Source organism: Lepisosteus platostomus, chromosome 12 (genome assembly GCF_059453375.1).
Source record: "Lepisosteus platostomus isolate fLepPlt1 chromosome 12, fLepPlt1.hap1, whole genome shotgun sequence".
Lineage (NCBI taxonomy): Eukaryota > Metazoa > Chordata > Actinopteri > Semionotiformes > Lepisosteidae > Lepisosteus > Lepisosteus platostomus.
In genome coordinates, this window is record NC_142622.1 from 42005665 (window position 1) to 42028650 (window position 22986).

General features: G+C 41.7%; 1 protein-coding gene across 1 annotated transcript in view; it reads left to right on the forward strand.

Annotated features, from left to right (window-relative positions):
- Nucleotides 1–271: 271 nt before the first annotated feature.
- Nucleotides 272–22986, forward strand: part of susd5 (sushi domain containing 5) — a 36887-nt gene continuing 14172 nt past the window's right edge. The window contains exons 1-3 of the mRNA XM_088602035.1: nt 272–725; nt 13426–13603; nt 21489–21607. Of these exons, the coding sequence (XP_088458161.1) occupies nt 638–725; nt 13426–13603; nt 21489–21607 (385 nt within the window). The 5' untranslated portion in view covers nt 272–637. The remainder of the gene's footprint in view (nt 726–13425; nt 13604–21488; nt 21608–22986) is intronic.

Consider the following 22986-nt stretch of genomic DNA (forward strand, 5'->3'; position numbering starts at 1 on the left):
TTAATTGACTTAATATCGTTTGATTGTAATTGTAACGACCACAGTAATATATAATGGCAAACAGACGCTTTAAAAAAAAGTCAATTTCTACCAAAATAAGTTTTTCGTTCATTAATAAAATACACATTTAGCCACAGACATCTCTAAAGGCGCTTGCTTCCATGTAATTAAAAACTATATTTCGGCCCAGGTCGAGGTCTGCCACCCCAGTGTGGGGATGTGGGTCTCTCTCCTCTCGGGCAGTTTGCTGTTTTAAAGGCGAGCCCTGACTTCTCCTCTCTCGACAGCTCAAATCTGCTCCATTACGTATTTACTGACAGACTGATGAGAGTTTTCACGGGGACACTCCATTTGCACTGCGGTGCACTATTTGGGTAGATAAAAACCTCTGCCGCAACCAGGCAGTCTGAGTTTTTTTTTCCCTTCAAATTTTTTCCCCTTAGATCTTCAAAGTCTCCAAAAGGGGAGTCTGTCCGTTTCTCCTTCACCGCTTACAGTACAGTCGCTCTGGCGAGCAGAAAATAACGGACCATACTGAGCTCAGCCTTCGCTCCTGCATCGCTCCTCCGGACAAGGGACACGAGCGTCCCCGAGTCCAGTTGTGGGACTTTTCTTAAAACAGAAAAAAGAAAGAAATATGGCTCTGGACTGCTGTCGAACTGTAATCCTCTTACAATTCCTGGGGTTCTTTCTCTCGTTTAAGGACGTTTCAGTCCAAGCGGATGGTAAGTTATTTTATGATGTGCTGCTTGCTAAGAGTTTGTATACGCTGCTGTTGTTTTTCTCCTTTAAACCTGGAACTTTGAAAAAACAAAAAAAAAAAGCCAGCAGGGATAAGAGATAACGGGACTTATTTCATCGACTGTCCCTCCCGTGTCATTGAAATGTGTTGCACCCTACTGTAACAATTAAAGAAGCGCCTTTCACCTGTAACTGTGCGACATCAGGCGTGCGTCTGGGACTTGTGCTATTGAAGGCTTTTCTATGACAGCTCTTTCAAAATGTATACTTGTAGAGGGGCTTTTTTATCACTGCTTAGTATTCCCTTACCATGTAGACTGCTTGGTGATCGATGCTAAAAATGCAAAAAAAAAAATGTATGCATTTCAAATCTTTCCCATCTTGCTGGTAGAGCAAGAAGTTTGTTTCTTGCTCCTTTGTACTGTACGTACTGTGTTTGTTGTAATCATTTAAGACATCGTTGTCAACATAGGTATGGGGGATATTAACAGTACAAATACTAAAGGTCTCCGTTTCTAGTTTAACGTTATCTGGAGACTCATTCGAATTATTGAATCCCCGCCATTAATAACGTACAGTATGTAAAACCCAAGCCCGTGTGACTGAATTTGAATAATTCAGTGCCATTTGCATGGCTGAATAAAAAACAACATTATTATTGGAATTGCTGCAAAAATATGCCGAACCGCAAACTTGGCTTGCTTTGTTCATTTTCGAAACATTTCCCCCGGTCTCATATCGCCGAAATTAACGGTCGCTCACAATTTCAAAAAATGTGCCTGTGCACTCCAAGACCTGCATGAATACATCCTTTTTCTTCACACATACTGACATCATTGTAGGTGGAAGAAGCAGGACTTCAGAACTGACGAGACCGTGTGTTATTGCATTCGCTTAGGTAACTTGGGGTGAAAACCATCATGTACTATACTGTATGTGGACTGCTAGCTCCAAAAAACAGCCATGCAGTGACTGCAAGAGTTAGTTAATGGTTCACAACTTTACGCTTAAGCCTCTGAGACGGACTGTTTCCTTTCCTGTGGACTGAAGTTTGTCAATTAACACAAGAGCACAGCGAAGTCAGATATACTGTACTGTACTTCACGAGAACTGTATTCCATCTCCCAAAGATGTTCGCTCGCAGAGCAGCTGGCTGTGTTTCTCAATACAGTTTTGCACTGCTGTATTTATTATAGCCACAATCATTTCTGCAAGGAGTTCTTCGGGAGTTTTTGTTTCACCTACTTTTGTGTCTGAAACAGAAAAGCGTTTATATAAAAAAACGTTCATTAACCACGACGCCCTGTCACATGATTGCTGAATTTTTCTGAGTGAAGCAATTGCTTTACTCCGAGTCGTCCAAGTACAGGGTTTAGGTGGAAGGAGATTAGGGGGGAATGGCTAATTTCATCCGGGTTTGATACCGCTGTTGTTTCAAAGATGAATTTATTTTCCCGAACCGTGAATTTTAACGGCAGGACAGAATCGAAGATGCAATTTATCACGTTTTGATGCTTCTTCTTTTCTGTCACTTCTAACAGTTCTCCAAGTAGTCAACGCGTTCGATGAATTTTGGAGAGGGGGGGATTAATATCCGATCTGAACCATTCAATTGATGTACTGTGAAATGCTCCAAGTCTAACATTTAATCGACCTGAGAATTAGGACACCACAAGATGAGTACAACTGTTATTGAACGAGTTAAGTATTCATTGCTGTTAAAATATGGATGTTCATATGACATGCATCTTGAATTCAATGTTGCTGGAGGTTTTTTGGATGTATTTTTTTTTTCAGTCTGCACAAATATCCACATGCAAGGCCGGTATTATTTTACAGCGTACAGAATAATTTTTTTTACTGCGTTTAACTGATCAAATCACGAAAAACTAAAACTTGCTTGGATGTGACCAAGCCTTTAAACGGTGCGGGACTCATGCTGCCATGTGTCATACACTGTTTTGAACTATTTGGGCAACCCGGTGTACTCTGAAAAGTCAGCCAGGTATGCTAGCCCGAGTGATACAGTAGTCATTCCTTGCACAGATCTCTTCCAAAAGCAGCTCCACTCCAGTCCTCTGTTTTATCATCTCAAATCGCCGCCCTGCGCGTCGAAAGTTAATTTTCTAGCTACTGTATCTCTATCGGCTCCAAAAAGCAAGCGTGAAGCTATTGTACGCACACGAAATGAAATCCCTCTTTGAACAAAGTGCTCTTTCTGCTCTTGCAGTGCGTTTGAGGCGACCAGAGCGCTTGGCGGGGTTGCTGGGGTTGCGGTAAAGCTGTCTATATTACATGCGCCCCAAAGCCAGTGGAATAATTCTCCACCCGTGTGGCTCCCTTGAATCATGTGACTCGTTTTATGTCATCTGTTTAAAGATGTATTTAAGGAAAGATTACATGGCGCTGTTTATAACTCAGCTAAAGGACTGGTGTGTCACCTCAAATTTTTCTCACTAATTTCTGTCTTCTCGGCACTTCTGGTCATCCCCTGCTGGTGTTCGCTTTAAGCGAGAGTCCCAGTAAGAGCCGTGTCTGGAAAGACTGTCCCCAGATCGACTGGCAACGTTTCTTTCGATGAGTGCCACAGTCCCGTCGGTTTTCCGTCTGCTCCCGACGCCGGGGGACACGGTGACGTTTTGCCTCTGTGTCCGGCATCAGCAAGACATTATAAAACCTCAAATCCTACAAAATGAAATGAACTCCCCAAAACATTTTACAGGTTTAAGGGGAGTCCCCAAAGCTAGAAAACTCGCCCCCCCAAAACGATGTTTACAAGTGTTATGCTAAAGAACATATTGGTAAAAAAAAGATCTATAACTAACTGAGCCACCACAAAGAGTATGTTACATAAATAAATCTGCACTGGTTCACAAATACATTTCGCACACGTGTCTTAATGAAAAATCATTTATTACACCATCTAGATAACAGTTTACAATGTGGCGCATTTCTTCATTTCAGCTGGGGGTTTTGCTTCTGACACTTTTTTCTTTCCGCTGCGCCGTTCGTCCGCTCTGACCTCAGACAGTCTCAGGCGGCTCTTCAGATTTCTCCACCCCACTGCTGCGAGTGGCGCGGCGGGATACGCTGTAGCTGGGAGGTTTCTCTCTCCTGGAGGTTCCTCAGCCGTCTGCTTCATGCGGTCCCCCGGGTCAGACAAGGGACGGGAGACCTGGACAAGAGGACCCGCAAAGGTTTTCACGCACAATTCAAGAACAGAGTAGTTAGCATTGCTGCCTCGCAGCGCCCAGGGTTCAATTCCTGTCGCGCAGTCCGCGTGGAGCTTGTATGTTCTCCCACTATATATGTGGGTTTCCTCCAGCTGCTCCGGTTTCCGCCCACAGTCCAAAGACATTAGTTGGTTTCTGGGAAAGCTGGCCCTGGTGTGAGTGTGTCTGTGTGTGTGTGCCTGTGACAGACTGGTGTCCTGCCCGGGGTGTACCCTGCCTTGCGCCCGTTGCTTGCTGGGATAGGCTTCGGCACCTCTGCTCACCCTGTGTCAGAAGAAGTGGTAAGAAAACAGATGGATATGATAACGAGCTGCAAAACGAGCGAGGCTTTGTAAAGAGTCAGAAGGGAGTGTGCCGTGTGTGTTTGATGATCTAATCCGTGGTGCTCAATGACAAGCCACCCGATACACAGCCTATTGATTGATTCAAGATAAGACCTTTAATGTTTCACAACATACCGTAAAAGACAAACATCTTCTGTGATAACATCTTCGTCCAGCGCACATGGGTTTTTCCAGGGATGTTGTAAACATTAAAATTCAGTATCAATGAAATCATGTTGGTCTGGGGTTGAGGGTGACAGCTTTTGGGATCCTGGGTCTGATTTGAGATTGGAGTGCCTTCTGTGTCCTTCCCAGGATTTCTTGGGAAGTTTCTCAGTTTTCCCCTGGTATTACTCCCCGGAAAGATGCTGGATAGTTAACTAATTGGTGTCTCTGAATCATTCCTGTGTGTGTGAGTGAGTTTGTGCCCTGTATTAGGATTGGGGTCCAATGTCACGGAGTTCTTGCGTCCCTGTTCTTCACAGATAGGCTCCAGGTTGCTACGAATCTTACCGAGAACAGGAGACGTTTTGCTAATTTGCTAGGGATGACTGAGGAAATGACCAACATGCTTTGAATATTGCATTATATTGCATTATTAAGCAGATTGCAGCAGCAGATTTCAAGCATTTAAATAATACAGCGTATTAAATAAAATTAAATAAATAATTAAATGATACGCTCACTATCCTAGAACTAGGTGGAGGAATGTTTTTTTTTATATCAGGGATTATTATTGGTGGACAAACTTCAAAGGAATTTTCTCAGCTGCTTGCAGGCGCGAAAGGTGGAGAGGAGGCCCCATCTCTTGTCAATCAAAAACAAATGGACAGAAATTGATTAACAGCTCGAGTTCTCAATCCAGCCAATAGAGTTGTCACAGTCCCAGATGTCCCTGAAACATTTTGCCGTGTAACGTATGTGAATAAAAGGCTATAATTTAGTCTGAGTGGAAAAAGTTATAATGTTCTGAAAATAATTCTGGATTTCTATTTAGCTGTGGAGTTTGACTTCAATGAGGAAAAGAAAACCTCAGCTAAAAGTGCACTCTAGAAATAATTGCTGTTGCAGATGCGAACTGCCTTTTTAGTACATTTAAAATAAACCGTTTCTTTTTCAGATTTTTTTCAGTGTCAGGAGAAGATTTTAGACGGTATTAGTGTTTTAAATACCTTAACAGCTATGCTGAAATGATCAGTTATACGTTTTGTCAGTATGTTTTACATAGTTTTGCAATCAGGCAAAGGAGAGGCATATACAAAACTGTTTCATTTATTAATTTCTAGTGCATATCCTTGTCATGACATGAAGGAGGACACTTGATGTGCTCCAGGCAGTGTCTTCCATTATACAGTATATGGGTATTAAAGAGATATGTATTAAAGAGAGTTATGAGTTAGCATTGTCGCATATTTCCAAGGGTGAATATCTCATTTCAGACCTTTTCTTGCTGCACAGTAATGGAGCAGTATATCTAAAGTATTGTATACCACACAGTATCTCTCATGTCACTCCTGGGGGACCAAGCTGGGTTGTTAGCTACAGTACATTACATATTTATTGATATGTTATTCACATTCCCCCAAATAATGAATGTGCTTCTCAAAATATTAAGTAACTGACAGCATGGCTTTAATTTGCACAGACTCTAAATTCTGAATAGCAATCTAAGATAGATCAGTGTGGATATTAACTGAAATGGGGAACAATATTACCTAAAAGGAGAACCTGACCAAGATGAGTATGATGATGTAATTAAAAGCAAGCATGTTACTCCTGAAAGACTAAGAAAAAAGCAAAGACAAAAATACAATAACAAATTTAATGGATTGTCCATCTATAATCAATATGTTGCATGTCCGGTTGAGAATCACAGCCAGCCTGAACTGTGCTCAGAAGCACAGGGGTCTAGTGAGGAATGGGAAACACATACAGCTCTCCATCTCGATGGCATAAGAGTCCAGCACAGCCATTAGGAAAGAGACAACTTAGAGGGAGGAAACAGATCACCAAGGAAATCCTTCTCAAACTCTGGGGGTATGCCATCCTTTGGATTTGATGTCCCCACTGAGAGCTGGTGTGTGGGGATAGTACTGCTGCTCTATGGGTGCTATCGCATCATCCAGGTGGGGCTACACACTGGTGGGGGTGGAGGGGATCCCCATTACCTGTAAGGCGCTTAGAGTGGAGTGTCCAGAAAAGAGCTATGTACGTATAAGGAATTATTATTATTATTATTATTATTATTATTATTATTATTATTATTATTATCACCACCATTGCCCAAAATTAAAGCAACAGAGCTAAAGACCCAATAACTCCTGTTTCCCCTCCAGCTATCATTTAATCTGAACAAATTCACAATGTATATAAAGTCCTCAACTTCAAACATTTACATCGAGCGGTTTATGCAAGAAAAAGATAGTACGAATTAAATTGAGAAAAAATTCTCAATTAAAAGAATGGAAGAAAGAGACTTTTACATTTTAGTTAAGACCATAATGAAATTTCTGCTAAAGATTTCTTCCTGTATTTCTTCCTGGAGAATCCAGGCATAAATGGGTGTTGAGTAAATTTTCGCTGCATTTGAACAGCTTACATCTTTGGTGTTTGCCAGTAGATTCAATCATATTATAACTCACGTATTGTTCTTTGTTCTTAATGGCTTCATCAGATGCTGGTAAAATACACTGTTTAAAAATAATCAATCATATAAACAATCAAAGCCTGAAACTGTAAACACAATGTGGTTTTAATAAGAGTCCAACTTGAAACCCAGTTCTATGAGTTTTTAATGAGAAGCAGGCCTCAAGGAACAGGTATACATCAACTGTTTATTTGTCATTAAATGTTTGAATTTTTGGATTTCCTACACCCTGTGCTTTGATGAACTTGGTTGCTTTTTGTCCTCTGCTCAATGTGTCATCTTCCTTAACAACAAACTATTCCAACGAAAAAAGATACCTTTTAAAAAAGACGTGAAACGTTGGCGAAGGGGAGACACGCCAAGCATTAGCTTCAAGATGTAGAGTCAGTGCCACTGAAAAATATTCTCCAAGCATCGTATGATTGTACAGATAATTTGTTCAGCACTCCGTCCTTTCAGTTCCTAGGTTCTGCTCTGAATATGCCTCAAGACTAATCTGAATCTTAACTCACATCTGAAGCCCAATCCAGATCAATTGAAGCTGCAGGGAGGGTTTCTTCTTGACAGCCCTTAAGGTTGTGCAATTGTGTTATATGTTCTTACAACATTTCCTTGCATTAGGTTCAGAGGCATCTCCCCAGTAAGGCTGTTGTTTACTAGCCTGAGTAAGTATAGGTAGTTTGCAAATAAGGTGAGCCCAAACAAGTATTTTAACTTTTTTTTTCACATTGGTTTGTTCTACATTCATTCTTCACGTCAGACATTGGATAGTTTCTAGGTAGAAAAAGAAGAAACGTAACTGGAAGGAACAGTTCCATGGACTACAGATGGCTGAAATGAAAGGGTAAAACTGACGAGGACACAGTAAGAACAAGTGTACACAGAACATGTTGGTGCTGAGCCATCTCAGATGAGGAAAACGGATGGGAGTCAGTACGGAGCCTGAGGAATAAAGATTCACATGTAGACTCACTTGGAAAGACAGACAAATTGCGAAACAGACGTACCAGTTGATTGGATCGACCATTTCTTTCAGTCTTCATTTTGGCAAGACTGCTTGGAGCTGCACTAAAAATATCTTTTCTCATAATACATAACATAAGCGCAAATCGGAAAAATGCTGAAGTTAGCACAGGGACCTGTAAACGAATAAATCACTGGCTGTCACACACCATGTGCAGACTTCTAAGGTTCCTAAGATTTTGTCAGACAACCAGACGTCTGTATAGTTCCCAAGCCACTACTCTGTGGAAGCACCTTTGGCAGGAATTACTGCTATGACTATTTTTGATAACAACTCAGCTAGCTTTGCACAGTAGGGTGGAGTAATATCTGCCCGTATTTCCTGGAGAAATCGTTCCAGTTTTGATGTGTTTTGGGGATTGATAATGGACTGCAATCTTCAAGCCTCTAAAGAAATGTTCTATTGCTCAGTCTCTTTGTGTTAAATCGTCCCATTATGTCTTTGTTATTGACCTCGCCACAGATCCGTGCTTGACTCCGGCTCGTCTTCTTTTGGGATTCTCCTGTTTTACACCTTCCGTTATTACCTCAGTCGTGACTAGTGAGGAGTATTGCCTCGGTTTTCCGGGCCGATCTGACATATCACCACGTGACCTGTGGTTTGAAATTCAGTATCTAACCGAGGGAACTGAGAGAAACCGCTACATTTACTCCTCAGACGTTTCAAGTCCATTTGATTACCTCGGTCAGAGACCATCGCGCTACTTTTGTGGACTTTCAAACCAATGTTTTGCACCTGATTTAGGGTGACGGGAGCATAAGAATTGTTTCAAATGTTCACAGCAGCCATATCACCCTGCAACTCACAACTGGTAACCCACTGAAGCTCAACAGGTGTGAGCCTGGTCAGCACCTGGATGGGAGACCTCCTGGGAAAAACTAAGGTTGCTGCTGGAAGACGTGTTAGTGGGGCCAGCAGGGGGCGCTCACCCTGCAGCCCATGTGGGTCCTAATGCCCCAGTATAGTGACGGGGACACTGTACTGTAAACAGGCGCCGTCCTTCGGATGAGACGTAAAACCGAGATCCTGACTCTCTGTGGTCATTAAAAATCCCAGGGCGTTTCTCGAAAAGAGTAGGGGTGTAACCCCGGCGTCCTGGCCACATTTCCCATTGGCTCTTACCAATCATGGCCTCCTAATAATCCCCCTCTATGAATTGGCTACATTACTCTGCTCTCCTCCCCACTGGTAGCTGATGTGTGGGGAGCGTTCTGGCGCACTATGGCTGCCGTCGCATCATCCAGGTGGATGCTGCACATTGGTGGTGGTGGAGGGGAGTCCCCATTACCTGTAAAGCGCTTTGAGTGGAGTGTCCAGAAATGCGCTATATAAGTGTAAGCAATTATTATTATTATTAATTATTATTTAGTCACCAATGTCTCTCTGAAATCTTTCTAGTGCATCTTACAATTTTAACATGACATCCCTCGATGTCAATTCTGTGCATTTAGCTACATATCCTAACCTTGTCTGTGCCTTTTTCATAAGTAGCCTTTTCTCTTTCTGTATTTCCCGTTTTGTTCTTACTGTACACTGCCTTGTGTGCACAGCCCTGGGCTTGTCTCATATGTCTCATTTTCTGCCAGGTGTTGGCCTGGAATCTCGTCTAAAGAATCTTGACTTGTCTGATTTTGTCCAAATCTTTTGGAATCAAATTTGCTTCTTCTGCTGTGTCTACTTATACTCCAGTTTTGGCACCATCCGCGAACTTGACCTTTATACAGTACGACTACCAGAATCAAAATCCTTGACATAAACTAAGACAAACAGTGGAACGAATACAGATCTCTGTGGCACTGAACTGGTACAGTTCAGCACCACGAACAAATCTGCTCATATGAGAATCGAAACTGGATGTTCTGCAGAACGGGCCGGGGACTCGACTCGGATAAGACCCAATGACCTAAGAATGTCTTTTTTTTAAGTTTTGGGTATGTTTTGGTATTTGTGCATGTTGAGTATTTTTTAAAAGGTTTGGAATAGAACTGTGAACAAAATAAATGTGTGATTCGGTGATTTACGACACAGACGTTTTCAGCCCTGGGTATTTAATTCCGACACACGTCCAGAGAAAGGAGAAAGAAGAGTTGAGATTGAGATTGAGTGGGCGGTGAGTTTGACAGACAGATGGAAGCCGGTGAAGCGATGTAAAAAAGATTGTAGCTCATTGCTAGAGCAGCTGAGGAAACCGGCACAGTCATCAGGGAGAAAGCGATAAAAACGAAATGAAGCTTTCTTCTACACAGCCCGAAAAGACTCGTGGCCCAGATATAGCGAAGCCCCATCCTGGAACTCACAGCAGCACTGCGGACAAGGTGGTGGGAAGAAGTGATCGGGACTGAAACTAATTTGGCCGGTCAGATAAGGGTGTGAGACAGAAGATCCAGCAGTGCACGCTTGTGAATTTGTGAGCTGTGTGAGACTGGCATCACAGGGAAAGAGAATGATCAGAAAAAATGCTTTTCAAGTCTCTCTTATGTGTGAAGGAAATACCCTCAACAAGTGGTGTCATTAAACTGTGGAGGAAAGCAGAGGAGAGAGTAGTTGGACAGTCACAGACGTGATCGGGCATGCTGATGTGCAGATTGACGGATGCACACACATACTGTATGCATATGTATATCTATTTAAATTACTTAAGCACTAAATACTTCAATTATAAGTGTTGTGGTTACTTTGGATGCATTGTAAATTCTGTATGGTTACAAAAATTGTTGATGGGTGTTCAAATACCCTGTAAAAGCAGATTACTCCAAAACTTGCCTGGATTAAGTGTTTGGCCACTCATTGATGTATTTAGCAGTCTAGGAGGAACAATTTCTCTTTCCACAAAACTGGCCAACTCAGACATTATTCAGAAGACTTGGCCAGAATAGCATTAAAAGATCTCGTTCAGCTTTAGTAGCTGCAAATCTGACATCAGTGAATACATAAAATTGTGCCTTATCATGTGGCAAATCATTTGAATGACACCACAATAACAGGGCTTGCTGTCTCACGTTTCAGGAACTTTAATGTGTTCTCTTTAGAGGTAAGAGTTGGAGTAAAATTATTAGAAGAGGCTCCTTTGCTTTATTACTTAGAATAGGAATGTGATTTCTCACCTCCATTTAGAATGTGAAGTGAGGTTACATGTATTCTGTAGCATGCCATTGTGTACTATACATTAGATTACTGAAGACATACAGGTACCGTCACCTTATAAATTCAATATAATGAAAACAATGTTTATATTATCAATTAACTTTGTGGGTTTTACTTTCATTTTATAACATTTTTTGCATGTCTCAAATATACACCTAGGCAGCATGTTGTAGATTGAGCTCATATAGTACAGTATGTATCAGAGTTGCTCTATGTGAAACATTTGTTCTTTTTTGTACTGCATCTCATTGAAATGTTCAGTTTATTAAGCAAAACATAATTAACATCAGGTTTGACATATCACATGAGCCAAGACTATAATTTAATCTGAAAACCACTTGTCATTACAAATGTGTTTCAATTGTGTGTTTTAAACAGTGAAAGTCTTTTTTCAGCTATGAGCTACAGTATATGCAACAGTCCTGCTTACCGTTTGCTACGGTCTGAACTGCAAACTTTTGACTTTTTGGATACATTGCATATATGCATATATTAGAAGGAAAAAAATGCTTCTACAGTATTTTTTAATTCAGAATAAAAAAATAGAAAAATAAGAATTATTTGACATTTTTTTTCATCTCGTAAACATGCACAAATTTCGTAACTTTCTCATGCTTTTATTTTTTTTAAATCTGGATATCATAAAGACAGTACTGTTTCCTGCTACCTGCAGGGAGACTAACAATTCCCAGGAGTGAAGCCAGATCCCAAAGCCTGTGTGTGAAATTGTGTGTATGAGCTTCATGACTTCATGCCTAGGGAGGAGACTTGCACAAGCAGGGGTTTGGAGATGATACAGTGTCTCCTGCCAGGCAGCATCTCAGTCCGAGATTAGAAAAAGATCTGATGTTTGTCCTAAATTCTCCCTCCCACTGGGTGTAATTGTGCAGACAAGACAACGAGACAGTTTCCATGTTCCAGGGGTCACATTTACGAACCGAAAGAAGTAATTCATAAATTCTTCTTTCATAAATAATGTTACCCAAGACAGGAGTGGAGACACGTTTTTTCTATTGATGAACATAAGTAGGATTACAAATGAAAATACTGTAGGCTATGGGTAACTAATTGGTTTGAGGATCTCATCTTGCCATTTCTTCAAGCTGGGTAGCTTTTTCCACACTCCCTCAACCACTTGCATGAAGAAGCGCAGGGCCTTGCAGAAGTATAGTATTCACAGGACACCTTCCCATGCTGTCCCATTTTGTGGAATTACTAATAGAACACACATCTGTGAAACCTAATATTCTATTCAAAACGTGAACGCTCTGACTTGGAGCCCTTTTTGCCTATTTTTTGGCAGATTTGGTCGAGCTCTTTCAGCTTCAGGATCACGGAAGGACAGTAGTTTTCAAGTCTTTCCAGCAGTTTCAAATCACAGAAACTAAGGCCGGTACTTTGTCTGGGCCACTCAAAGACACTCACTTTTCGCATTCTTAAGTCACTCTTTGACTTTGATTTTTGGATCATTATCCTGCTGAAAGGTACATTTTGTGCCCCGGTTTAAAAGGTCTAAACTTTAAATGGTTTGAATAGTTTATAACTTTAGTGTTTGCCTGTACTTTGCTCCATCCATTTTTGCTTCAGTCCAAACGAGATTTCCAGAGGACGATTTCCTGCTGAGGAGAGTCATTTCCATAGTCTGATGCTGCCAACACCATGCTTGAATGTAAAAATGATACAGACTAGATACAGTCGGTTGTGTTGTGTCGGGTCCGTGACACAGGTCACAATTGGCTTCTGGACCAAAATGTTCCAATTTGGTCTCATTAGACCAAAACAGCTTTTACCACATTTTTGCAGAATTATTCAGCTGCTGTGTTCCAAGCCCCTGTGGGATATGAGATTGTTTTTGACTTCTGTCATACAGGCCGGCTTTGAGAAGTGACCAGGATGGTGTTGACTGGTGCAGTTTTCTCCCATCTCTGCTTTGTGCTTTGTAGTGGCATGGCCTCTCTGGTTTCCTGCTTGCCCAGCTGCTCAGTGTGCTAGATGGTCTAAACGCTGTCTGGGTGCTTTTTACTTCTTATTGATTGATTTCACTGTGCTCCAAGAGATATTAATATTCTTTGAGTGTTGATGTCCTTCACCTGATCGGCGCTTTTATACATCTTTATTCTGGAGTCGTTTTGAAAGCTTCTTGGGCTTTATGATACATTTAAAACTATAGTCTGCATGAAACACTTGAAAAACACGAGAATGCATCTACTAGTACGACGTGTTAATATGTTTTGTTTTTGGAAACTGCATCAAACCTGCAGTGGCCTGCTCCTTTGCTGTCTCTTACACTCGTGTCTCTGTGCTGTGCTGCAGGCAGGGTCTTCATCGTGGAGTCCAAGAGTGGCTCTGAAGGGCTGGACGCAGAGGCAGCACAGAGGGCCTGTGACTCGGAAGGTGGGCGTCTGGCGTCTGTGGAGGACCTGAGGCAGGCTGTGGCTGAGTGCTCTTTCACTGCCTGTACGCGGGGTTGGCTGGCCGGTCCCACCATTGGGTAAGACCACCCTCTCTACGACGGATCTCACACCGAAAAACACCCACAATCCTTTTCCAGGGCCAGGCAAGCACACGATAAACTCCCCAGGATCTCCATTCCAGGAAAACTGAAAGGGTCTGTAGGTAACGCAGAAGGTAGGCATTTTCTTATCCATGCCAGTCAGAACTTTAAGAGAGACGTGTGAACAAGACAAAAGAATAACCTTCTTGAGAAACACGATTCTCTCATTACAGATGAATTTTCCAACCTTACAGAAATCCCTCAGTTCAGGATGCATTCCGAGCCCGTCATTTGACACGAATCAGTTCCTTGTCACGCAATTTTGTGTGGTTCTTTTTTACAGAAAACCACAGAAAATAGGGCCAAAATTGATAACTGGGTATGACTTATGGACAAAAAAAAATCGTAATTTTATAAGAAAAAGAAAAAAAAAACATTTCCATTTTCTCCAGAACTATAAATCTCATGAGGTGACAACAAGACAAATCGTTCCATTTGCACCTCTCCTCTCAGTAATAATTTGCTATGGGACAAATAGGTCTCAGTGTGGGCTCTGTAAAGACCATTCCCTTATAGATATGGAACTAAAGAAAGCAGAGAATGTCATGCATAGCTGCCACTACAGATGGAAAAAGGAGATTTTTAACAGCCTGTTAGAAACCATTTCAGGGATATTCAGCCTCTCGCCTGTTAGTGATCAGGAGCTTTTGCAATTCCTTATCTAATGCACTGCCACTCGTTTTTTCACTCCTGCTCTCTATAATAACCGTTCTGCAATAAAATTGGTGTTTACATGTCAGGCTATCATTTCTTTAAGCTGAAGCTGTTTTTGTTACATTTCCACAATTGAGCATCATCCGTAGTGCAGGGCTCCATTCTGGGGTTAGGGTTTAGTGTGAGCCTGACTGCAGTGCCGAGTGTGGTGTCTCTGTAAGGGCTTGTTTCTGAGGTGGCGCAGAACAAGCCATTGGTGAAACAACAACATGGCAAAGATACTGTGTCCTTTTCCTAATGAAAAGGTTCAGGAGCCTATCTCACACGTTGTGGGATTTAAGAGGGTAAGGGGAAGCCGGTTCACTGGAAAATGTCTAGTGTACTGTAAGTTGTGAAAGTGGGTCCCAAGCAGGAAAATTAAAAGCTAGAAACTGAGATCCTCACGGTGTGGGGTTTGTCCTGTATTACAGACTGACTTCAGTTTGTATTACACTGTATTACAGACTAACTTCAGTTTGTTCGATCGCCCAAGTTCTGCTAGTTGTTTTCAGCTGGAAAGTGCCCTCTTAAACAGGAGCTGTAATGGGTGACCTCTGCTGGCGTGATGTGTGTCACACACAAGAAAAAGAGTTCTTGAGAAATTGTCGTTGAAGAAATTCAGGTGGTTGTTTCAGACCTTCCCCAGACAGGATCCAGAGCAGTTTCATCCCACCAAGACAGTTACCTGAGCCACCTTTTTTGTTGTTGTTTGCCTTCTTTCCTCCAGGGTTAGAAACAAATACCTTGTTGCGAGTCATTAGTGTTTCGTCACAGAACAAGCCCACCACTTCGCACCTTCTGAAAGACTCGAAATGTGAATTAAACTGCAGCATTGCTCGAAAAGGTTTGAGCCTTTCGAACATTATTTTAAGTTTATTATTATATTATTATAAGTCAGTGAAAGGGGAAATATCGCCGTCAAAGATTGAACAAATAACAGGAAACTCGAAATAAATCTTCCTAGAAACTAAAATTCTTCCGCCCTCCTTCAGTTCTGCCCCATTAGCTCCACATTGCTACCTTAATGACAAGCTTGTGCTAATGGCACCTCGGTGCTACAGTAACTGGGACAGTCAGCAAACCCTTCCTGTAAATAAAGTCGTTAAATTGGATTGGAGGAGGAAAAAAAGAGATTACATTCCTTCTCAACTTCTGAGTACTGAAAAAAAGATTGGGAGAGAGGCGACTGTCAGTTTAATGACAAAAAACCAGCTGGAAGGGTGTGTACGCGGTGTTATTTTTTTAAAGACCCTGGGTATATTTCACAATGAGAACTAATGTTGACTTGTGGCACTGACAGTGGGTCTTGGGGAAACTCCATTCACACCTTTTCTGCTGTATCAGGAAAAAAAGGTCATATCTCCTCCTTTAGGGAACCTGGGTGACTGAAAGGAGAAAGTATGCTTAAGAATTAATTTTAATTTGACCCCAGTGATTTCTCTTATGCAGTCGAAGTTATCAAGTGCACATTCTGCAAGCATAAGATAAACACCATCCGAACCAAGGGGCCTTCAAGTTGGTGTACTCCAGGGTTAGGGTTAAATCATAAACTGCGAACGATGTAGCAACTTTTTACCTGGTTAAAGTATGCAATCAGCTCCGTTAAGTCATTAATATCTTAGCTGGGAAAAAGCCGGAAGAAAAAGATGAAGGCAGGAAATTTTTTTATCTCAAAGTCAACAACAGTTTCTCTTCTATTGTTGTGTGCCTCTTCTGAACTATGACCACCAGACTTTTTAAAGATATTTTGGTCTTTCCTCATTAACTGGTGATTTGTTTCACCAGTTTGGGATTTCTCTTTCTGTGTCTCTCTACCAAATCCAAGTGCATGTGGAAGAGGAGGACTGAGCAAGGGCTTCTCAGAGTAGCCTTGATTACTCCTGGTCACCACTAGGTATCTGTGCAGAAAGAGGTACTTTGAAACCAGCAGGAGATGCTCGCCTGTGTTTCCATGATCCAGGCCAGTGCAATAGTTCTCATGAATTCATCACAATAAAGGTCATTATAGAGCCACACATGTTAATGTTGTCTTCCCAACTCATTCAATGTACATGTATCACGAAAATAGTGAGACATGTGCAGAATGCAGAGCTTAGGTATAGAACAGCACTAAGCAACAGTAAGTATCAACATTAAACTCATTTTTGAGCAGATGAACCTGCTTGCCTCAGCTCTGGTTAAGTCTAGAGAAGGAAACTAGACGTTATTTAATTAGGCTTCATACACAGAAGAGGAAAAGACAAATTTAGACGACAGAAAACTGTATGTTCCCTGTGTGTGCCATGAATTAATGTTCTGTCACAAGACACACCAAAAAATCCCAGATTATTAACTTAACACATAAATAAAAGCACAGCGGCAAACAATAAGCATACTGTACCAATACTGAATCTTAAAGGTCATGCTAAAAAGAGCAGTTAACAGAATACTGAGACATTTATTCTTACAAATGTCAATGAAGACCAATGAGGTGGCTGAGCTAAATTGATTTTCTGGTAGAATGTTTTTTTTTAATGAAAAGTGTGTTCGACTGTATTTTGTGTTTGCTTGCTTGAGGATAGTAAAGGGGCTGGCGCTGAATTTCCAAGTGTGTTACTGAGTTAATTACGTCACACAGGCTATCACTGAAGCACTACAAGGGGAAAAGTACCTTTAAATGTTTCGAGTGAGTTTGAAGGTTTATTCACATGAACCATGAACAATACATCTACATATGCATTCACTTTTTATCTTATGTTTATGTTTGCTGTAAAAATAATCAGATGGGTAACTCTGCAAACTTCATCCCCTTGCGGAAGTGTGATCATGTGAGTGATATCGTCCCTGATATTCAGTAAAAGGTGAACAGTGTAACAGGTCATTTAGGTGCCAGATCTTGCCTATCTCATTAGCTGTGTTGTTTCTTTTATTCACCTGCTGTAATTCCCCTTGTTGAACGTTACTCTGTCGTGTTTCAAGCACGTATCACTTGTGTATCTCTCCCTGATGTTGACATGCTTTCCTACAGTGACACTATGAAGCTTGTAACGGTTATAAATTCAGAAATATTGCGGAGAACTGCTGTGCCTTCGGTTCGGACCTCTCTTGTCTTCATTTTCTTGCTGTCCTTACAGAAACTAGGGCACAACCTGAAACGATTCAATTCAGCCTGAATATAAAGACTGAGATGAGGCCATCAATCTCTTCAACAGCATGAGAGGCTTTGTCGTCTTAGTGTTTAATAGATAAATTCTGCCGAAAGAAATAATGGAGATAAAAAAATGGAGCTACTTCTCCACAGAGGCCCAAGCAATTATCATCGTAATCTGTACTTGATGCTCACAGTGGGACAGAGAAGCAACTAGACAGCTCCTCACAGGGCAGAATGATGTAGGGTCTCAGTAAACTCATGAAACCCATTTAAGTAGCCAAGAAGACCGGTCCTGCATACATTGAAGGGCCAGAAGGAAGCTGGTAGGTCCTAGAGAAAACCCACATGAACCGTGGGAAGACACGCAGGCTTCACACAGACAGGTGCACATGCAACCAGGGACCCCGGAGCTGTGAGGCAGCTGTGTTAAGCACAACACCACTGTGCTGCCCCCTACAGGTCGAACAGTATACTGGCACAGCCCATCTTAGCAATTCAAATAAAAGTTTAACGTAAATAGAAAATCCATCAATCAAATAAATCAACAGCCTCACTAAAAAGTGCTTTGTTGGGCTAAAAGCAAGTCTAAGTGCTAATAACATGTAGTGCCCTCTGTAAAAGATATGATTTTAGTTGTGCTACACATTCTACGAGGCATTAAAAATGCAACTAATATATTCATTCCAGTTAAGTTAAATAAGTGGTAGGATGTTGAATAGTTCTAAGGAGTGTCGAGCTGCTTGAGAGGAAGTATGGGCAATGGGTCAGTCATCGGCCTCTGGGGTCCGGTCCGTCCTCAAGACGTGGGTTTTCAGTTTCTACCTGAAGACATTGAGCGAGTCCACCGTCCTGACTGTGGCAGGTGGACCCTCCACCACTAGGGGGCAGCACAGAAAACAGCGCCTGAGACCTGCCGCCCCTCAGTGTTGACGTTGCCATTTGGATGGAGGAAGCAGATCTCCAGGGCCTGACGGTGGTCTGCAGGTGTGGTGGTTCTGGCCTCTTGGGAGCCCTGGGGGCTACCACCGGGGTTTCGAATCGGATGCCGTGATTGGCTGGTAATCTAGACAGACGACCTTGCATTTTAAAGGGCACGACAAATTAGGACAGAGACTCAACTGGACTGCAATTTCTTCTCTATTTCTGTGCCGGAGGAATTGATCTAAAAACAATTATTCGGAAAAGGAAAATGCCACATCAGTTGTGAATTTCAAGCCTCACGAGTTGTATACTGTAAATGCACGGATCAGGAGAAGGGTATAAACACTTTTCAGAGACACTTAATATCTCATTGAACACGGTGAAGTCGATTTTTAACAAGTGGAAGACACACAGATACTGATTAGATCAGGAGGCCCCTGGAAGCTAAGCAGCTGGGAAAGGACGAAACAAGTTAGGGAAGCTACTATGAAGCCAAAGGCAACTTTGAAAGAGTCACAGAGTTCATGGGGCAACAGTATCCTGTATACTCGACATTAGGAGCTTGTGTGTAACAGAAAAAATAACCATCTTAGAAATGTGCATGAGGTTTGCAAAAAAAGGATCTAATTGATACTGCAAATGTGTGGAAATAGGTTTCGTGTGGTCAGCCAAAACAAAACTGGACGCCCTGGTCTAAAAATGGGAAAACTGGTCTAAATGCAAAGCATTACATCTGATGCAAAACTGACATAGTGCATCATTCAGTCACCACCGTCCCTGAATGTGAAAAGTTTTCTAAGGCACTGAACTGTAAACGTGTCTATTGCATTTCCCTGCTGAAGGAGAAGGTTTGATGCCTGTTGATAGCGATTGCTCAGAATCATTAATGGTTTTACAGAAACTGCACACTGGGTTACGAACAGTAAGTTTAATGATGGCTCATTTTCACACGTCATGTTTCCTAGTCACTTAGCTCTTGGCATGCAGGCGATATTCCTGTCCCCCTTTTGCTTCATTGCTGCTCTAAGGTGCACAGCCTCTTGCAGCTCCTAACTCAGTCTCTACGCAGAATCAGAATCCATGCCATCTCTCTCTTTGCCAGCAAGATTCTTTCCATTTACTGGTAATGCAAAATTATGCTACTAATTTCAGAATATTTTTCATAGCTGCAGTCCAACATCCGCAGTCACTCAGCTAAGGAAACAAAACGAAGGGTGTATTTGTGTTCACCTTGGAGCGCTTCTCTCAGAGAAACTTGATCATCTGTAGCACCAAAGCAGAGTAAAAACGTACTCTTTTTAAAGTCACACAGCAGCAGGTAGAGTTACAGGCGTGGACCCCTGTGTTCCAGAATCTGTGTCATTAAAAATTCCAGCATGTTTCTCGAAAAGAGTAGTGGTGTTACTCCGGTTTCCTGTCGAAATTTCCCATTGGTCTTGACCAACCATGGCCTCCTAAAAATCCCCATCTCTGAACTGGCTTCATCACTCTGCTCTCCTCCCCACTGAGAGCTGGTGTGTGGGGAGCGGACTGGTGCATCATCCAGGTGGGGCCGCACACCAATGGTGGTGCTGGAGGGGATCCCCATTACCTGTAAAGCACTTTGAGTGGAGCGTCCAGAAAAGCACTGTATAAGTGTAAGCAATTATTGTTATTCTTGCTTTCCTACCTCACCTGCTGTGTAGTGGCATAATGGATGCTGTGTGCAAATCCCTGTCCTGTATGTTAAGTACTGTACTTATGCAAAAGCAATTAATTATTTTCATGATTTTAACAGTCTCAGCTTAGCTTTGCTGCTTCACAGCATGGGTTTCCTCCCACAGTTCAAAGGCATACTGGTAGGTTAATTGCCTTCTGGGAAAATGGGCCTGTGTCTGTGTGTCTTCCCCGCGATGGACAGGCATCGTGTCCAAGATGTCTCCTGCCTGGCACCCACTGCTTGCCAGGATAGGCTCCGACTCCACCGCAACGCGGTATTGAACAGAGCAGTCAGAAAATGGATAGATGGATAATAGTCTCATTAACATTACACAGGGCATCGTTCAGCTTCAAACAGGAGAGCAAGAAGCTGAGACTTCGGCGGTATGAAAGCCCTTCTTGCTCCGAGTGAAATTCAGGGTGTGCCGGCAGCGTGTATCTGCAGTATTTATGAATGTGGTTCCAGAGCCTGTATCTGCAAGGACACTGGAGCAGGGACAGTGGTGGGGACCCTTCCAGACTCAGTGTGCCGCCACTTCTCTAGCCTTGCTTGCTTCATCAGGATGCTTCATCCTGTGCATTCGTGAGCCTTTAAAGAAAATACTGATGGCTGGGCCCGGATTTCTTTCATTCTTGCTCTCCATGAATCAAGCCCTGTTATTCCAGTTTGGCGGAAGCAGGTTTTGCCAGAGCCCAGTAATGTGGTGCAACAAAGTGGCAGTACTTCATTGGTTTACTGTATATTCGAGTGCAGTTGCAAGCAATTATTTGGTGCCAGTTTTTCCATTTAGAGGTTAAAACGTTCAGACACGTACAGAATGTTGAAAAAATGCCTTGTATTTACTAGAAATACCTTTTTCTTAAATTTCAGTGGACTTAATGACAAACCCAAACAGATATAATAATGAAAAAAGACTCCCTATTGGAGGCTTTATGTACTGCAGTTATTCTTGGTTTTTCCTTACAAAACCTTCCGATTGAGTTATTTTTTTCTGTCATATGGCTTTGTGCCATAAATTCAGATTATACGTGGAAGTGGTCAGACACATTGCAAATTAAGTTGACTTTAAACCAATCAGAACGAACCACCAAACACCACTGTGATTCTTCTAGAAATTGCCTGGTAAGATCCTCACAGTTGTCCTATTTCCAAAGTTCTTATTTCCTCAGTGCCACATTTTTCTGGAAATATCAGGACTTCTACAAAAAAGTATTCCACTGATTTGCCAAAGAAAAAAAGTTGTAAATCTATAATTATTTTATAATAAAAATAAGTTAGTGAGGCTCACTATTGCTTTCGTTCGTCACTGATATCAGTATCTCATAAGGTAACGTCATCAGTTAACGGGAAAATGTATTTCAAATGAATTTATTTTTTAGGACAACCGTGTGTAACAGTCTGGGAAGTGGACAGCAGAGCATGACAGCTGTGGTCGTGAAGACAGAAAATGCATCCACAGCAAGCGCCCAGCTTGATACCTTCTGTATAAAGGACAAAGGTAAGTGCTGGTGTTTAGTTAAATTCCTGTCGTGAAAGAACACAGTCCTGAGCTGTTTCAGTAGTGGCACCAAAGCTTGTGTTGCAACAATAGCCAACAGTCAGCCTACATAAACCCAGAGTTAAAGTCTTGGCCCTTATCTGAATTTCCTCATATAGTCTCCTTCCTCTAACTGCACTTGTAACTGTTTTTAAACTCCATATACAGTACGTGACCGTGTGTATTTACATTATGTGTATTTGCATTTCGATTTATGTGCAAGTGATAGCACATACAGTATACGTTTCTGAAGCTGTAGAATGTTTCCACAAGTTTCTGGCGTTCGACAGGAATATTTCTTGGTGGGTGATCTAGATGATGAATGAGGCAGTGTCTTACATCTCATCGAGATGTATAATCTTGATTAAGCTGTGTCCTGCTGCAAAAAATCTAAAAAGCATGCCTAACTCCGAGAGATCATAGAGACAGAGAACCTCTGTTCTAAAGCCCTCCTTCCAAAAGTCTAAACTGGAAGAGGGTAAGGGTACATACACAGCATGCTTGAAAAAGTTTAAAGTTTACTATTCCTCACATTTCCCTCGTCAGAGAAATTTGTTACATTCTGAGGTTTATTAGATTTTTTCTCATTAACTGTTATATTATAATACATCCTATAATATATTGAGTAAGATATCCTTAAATTAAATATGTGCAGAATCCAGTTTTGATTTTGACTGTGAAGTATTTGCTGGTCTAAGTGGAATGTGATTCAAATCATTACCGGACACATTTTAATTTCTTGGTTCTTCTAAGTTTATAAAGACCAAAACACTTGTTAAAACAGTAGCGGGTAGCTAAGAGCAGCGGTCTGTATTTTTCTCCTCAGTTTTGCAGCACGCGGTCTTTTATATGCTGATATTTGTGTGATTATTTCTTAGTGTTTGTTAGGCATACTCACAGCAATAGCATAAGCAGCTCAACAGACGAATTTCAAAAGCTGCTCTGAAGGAGCTGTCAGAAAACGGCAGACACATGAAACCTGTCACACATTACATTACTGATGCCTTTCCTCATTTCAGCTGCTCACCTGCATGTTTTAGATATTTATTTCACCATTACTGTTTTCTGGAGCATTTAAGTAGTCCAGCAGGTATCCCAATGATAAAGATAAAGAAATGAAAATCAGGGAGTTTTGCAAGTCAGAGATCACATAATAGGACAAGGCAGAAAATATTACTGGCTTTTCAATTTCTCTTTCTGAAAGCTGTGTGGACAATGTTGTGATCAGGTGATATAAACAGATGTTTTGACTCTAGTTAAGAATAAATTCACTGTGAAATAGATGACGTCCTGTGATGGGCTTACCTTGATGTAGCCAGTCATCAGAGGAACAGATAGAG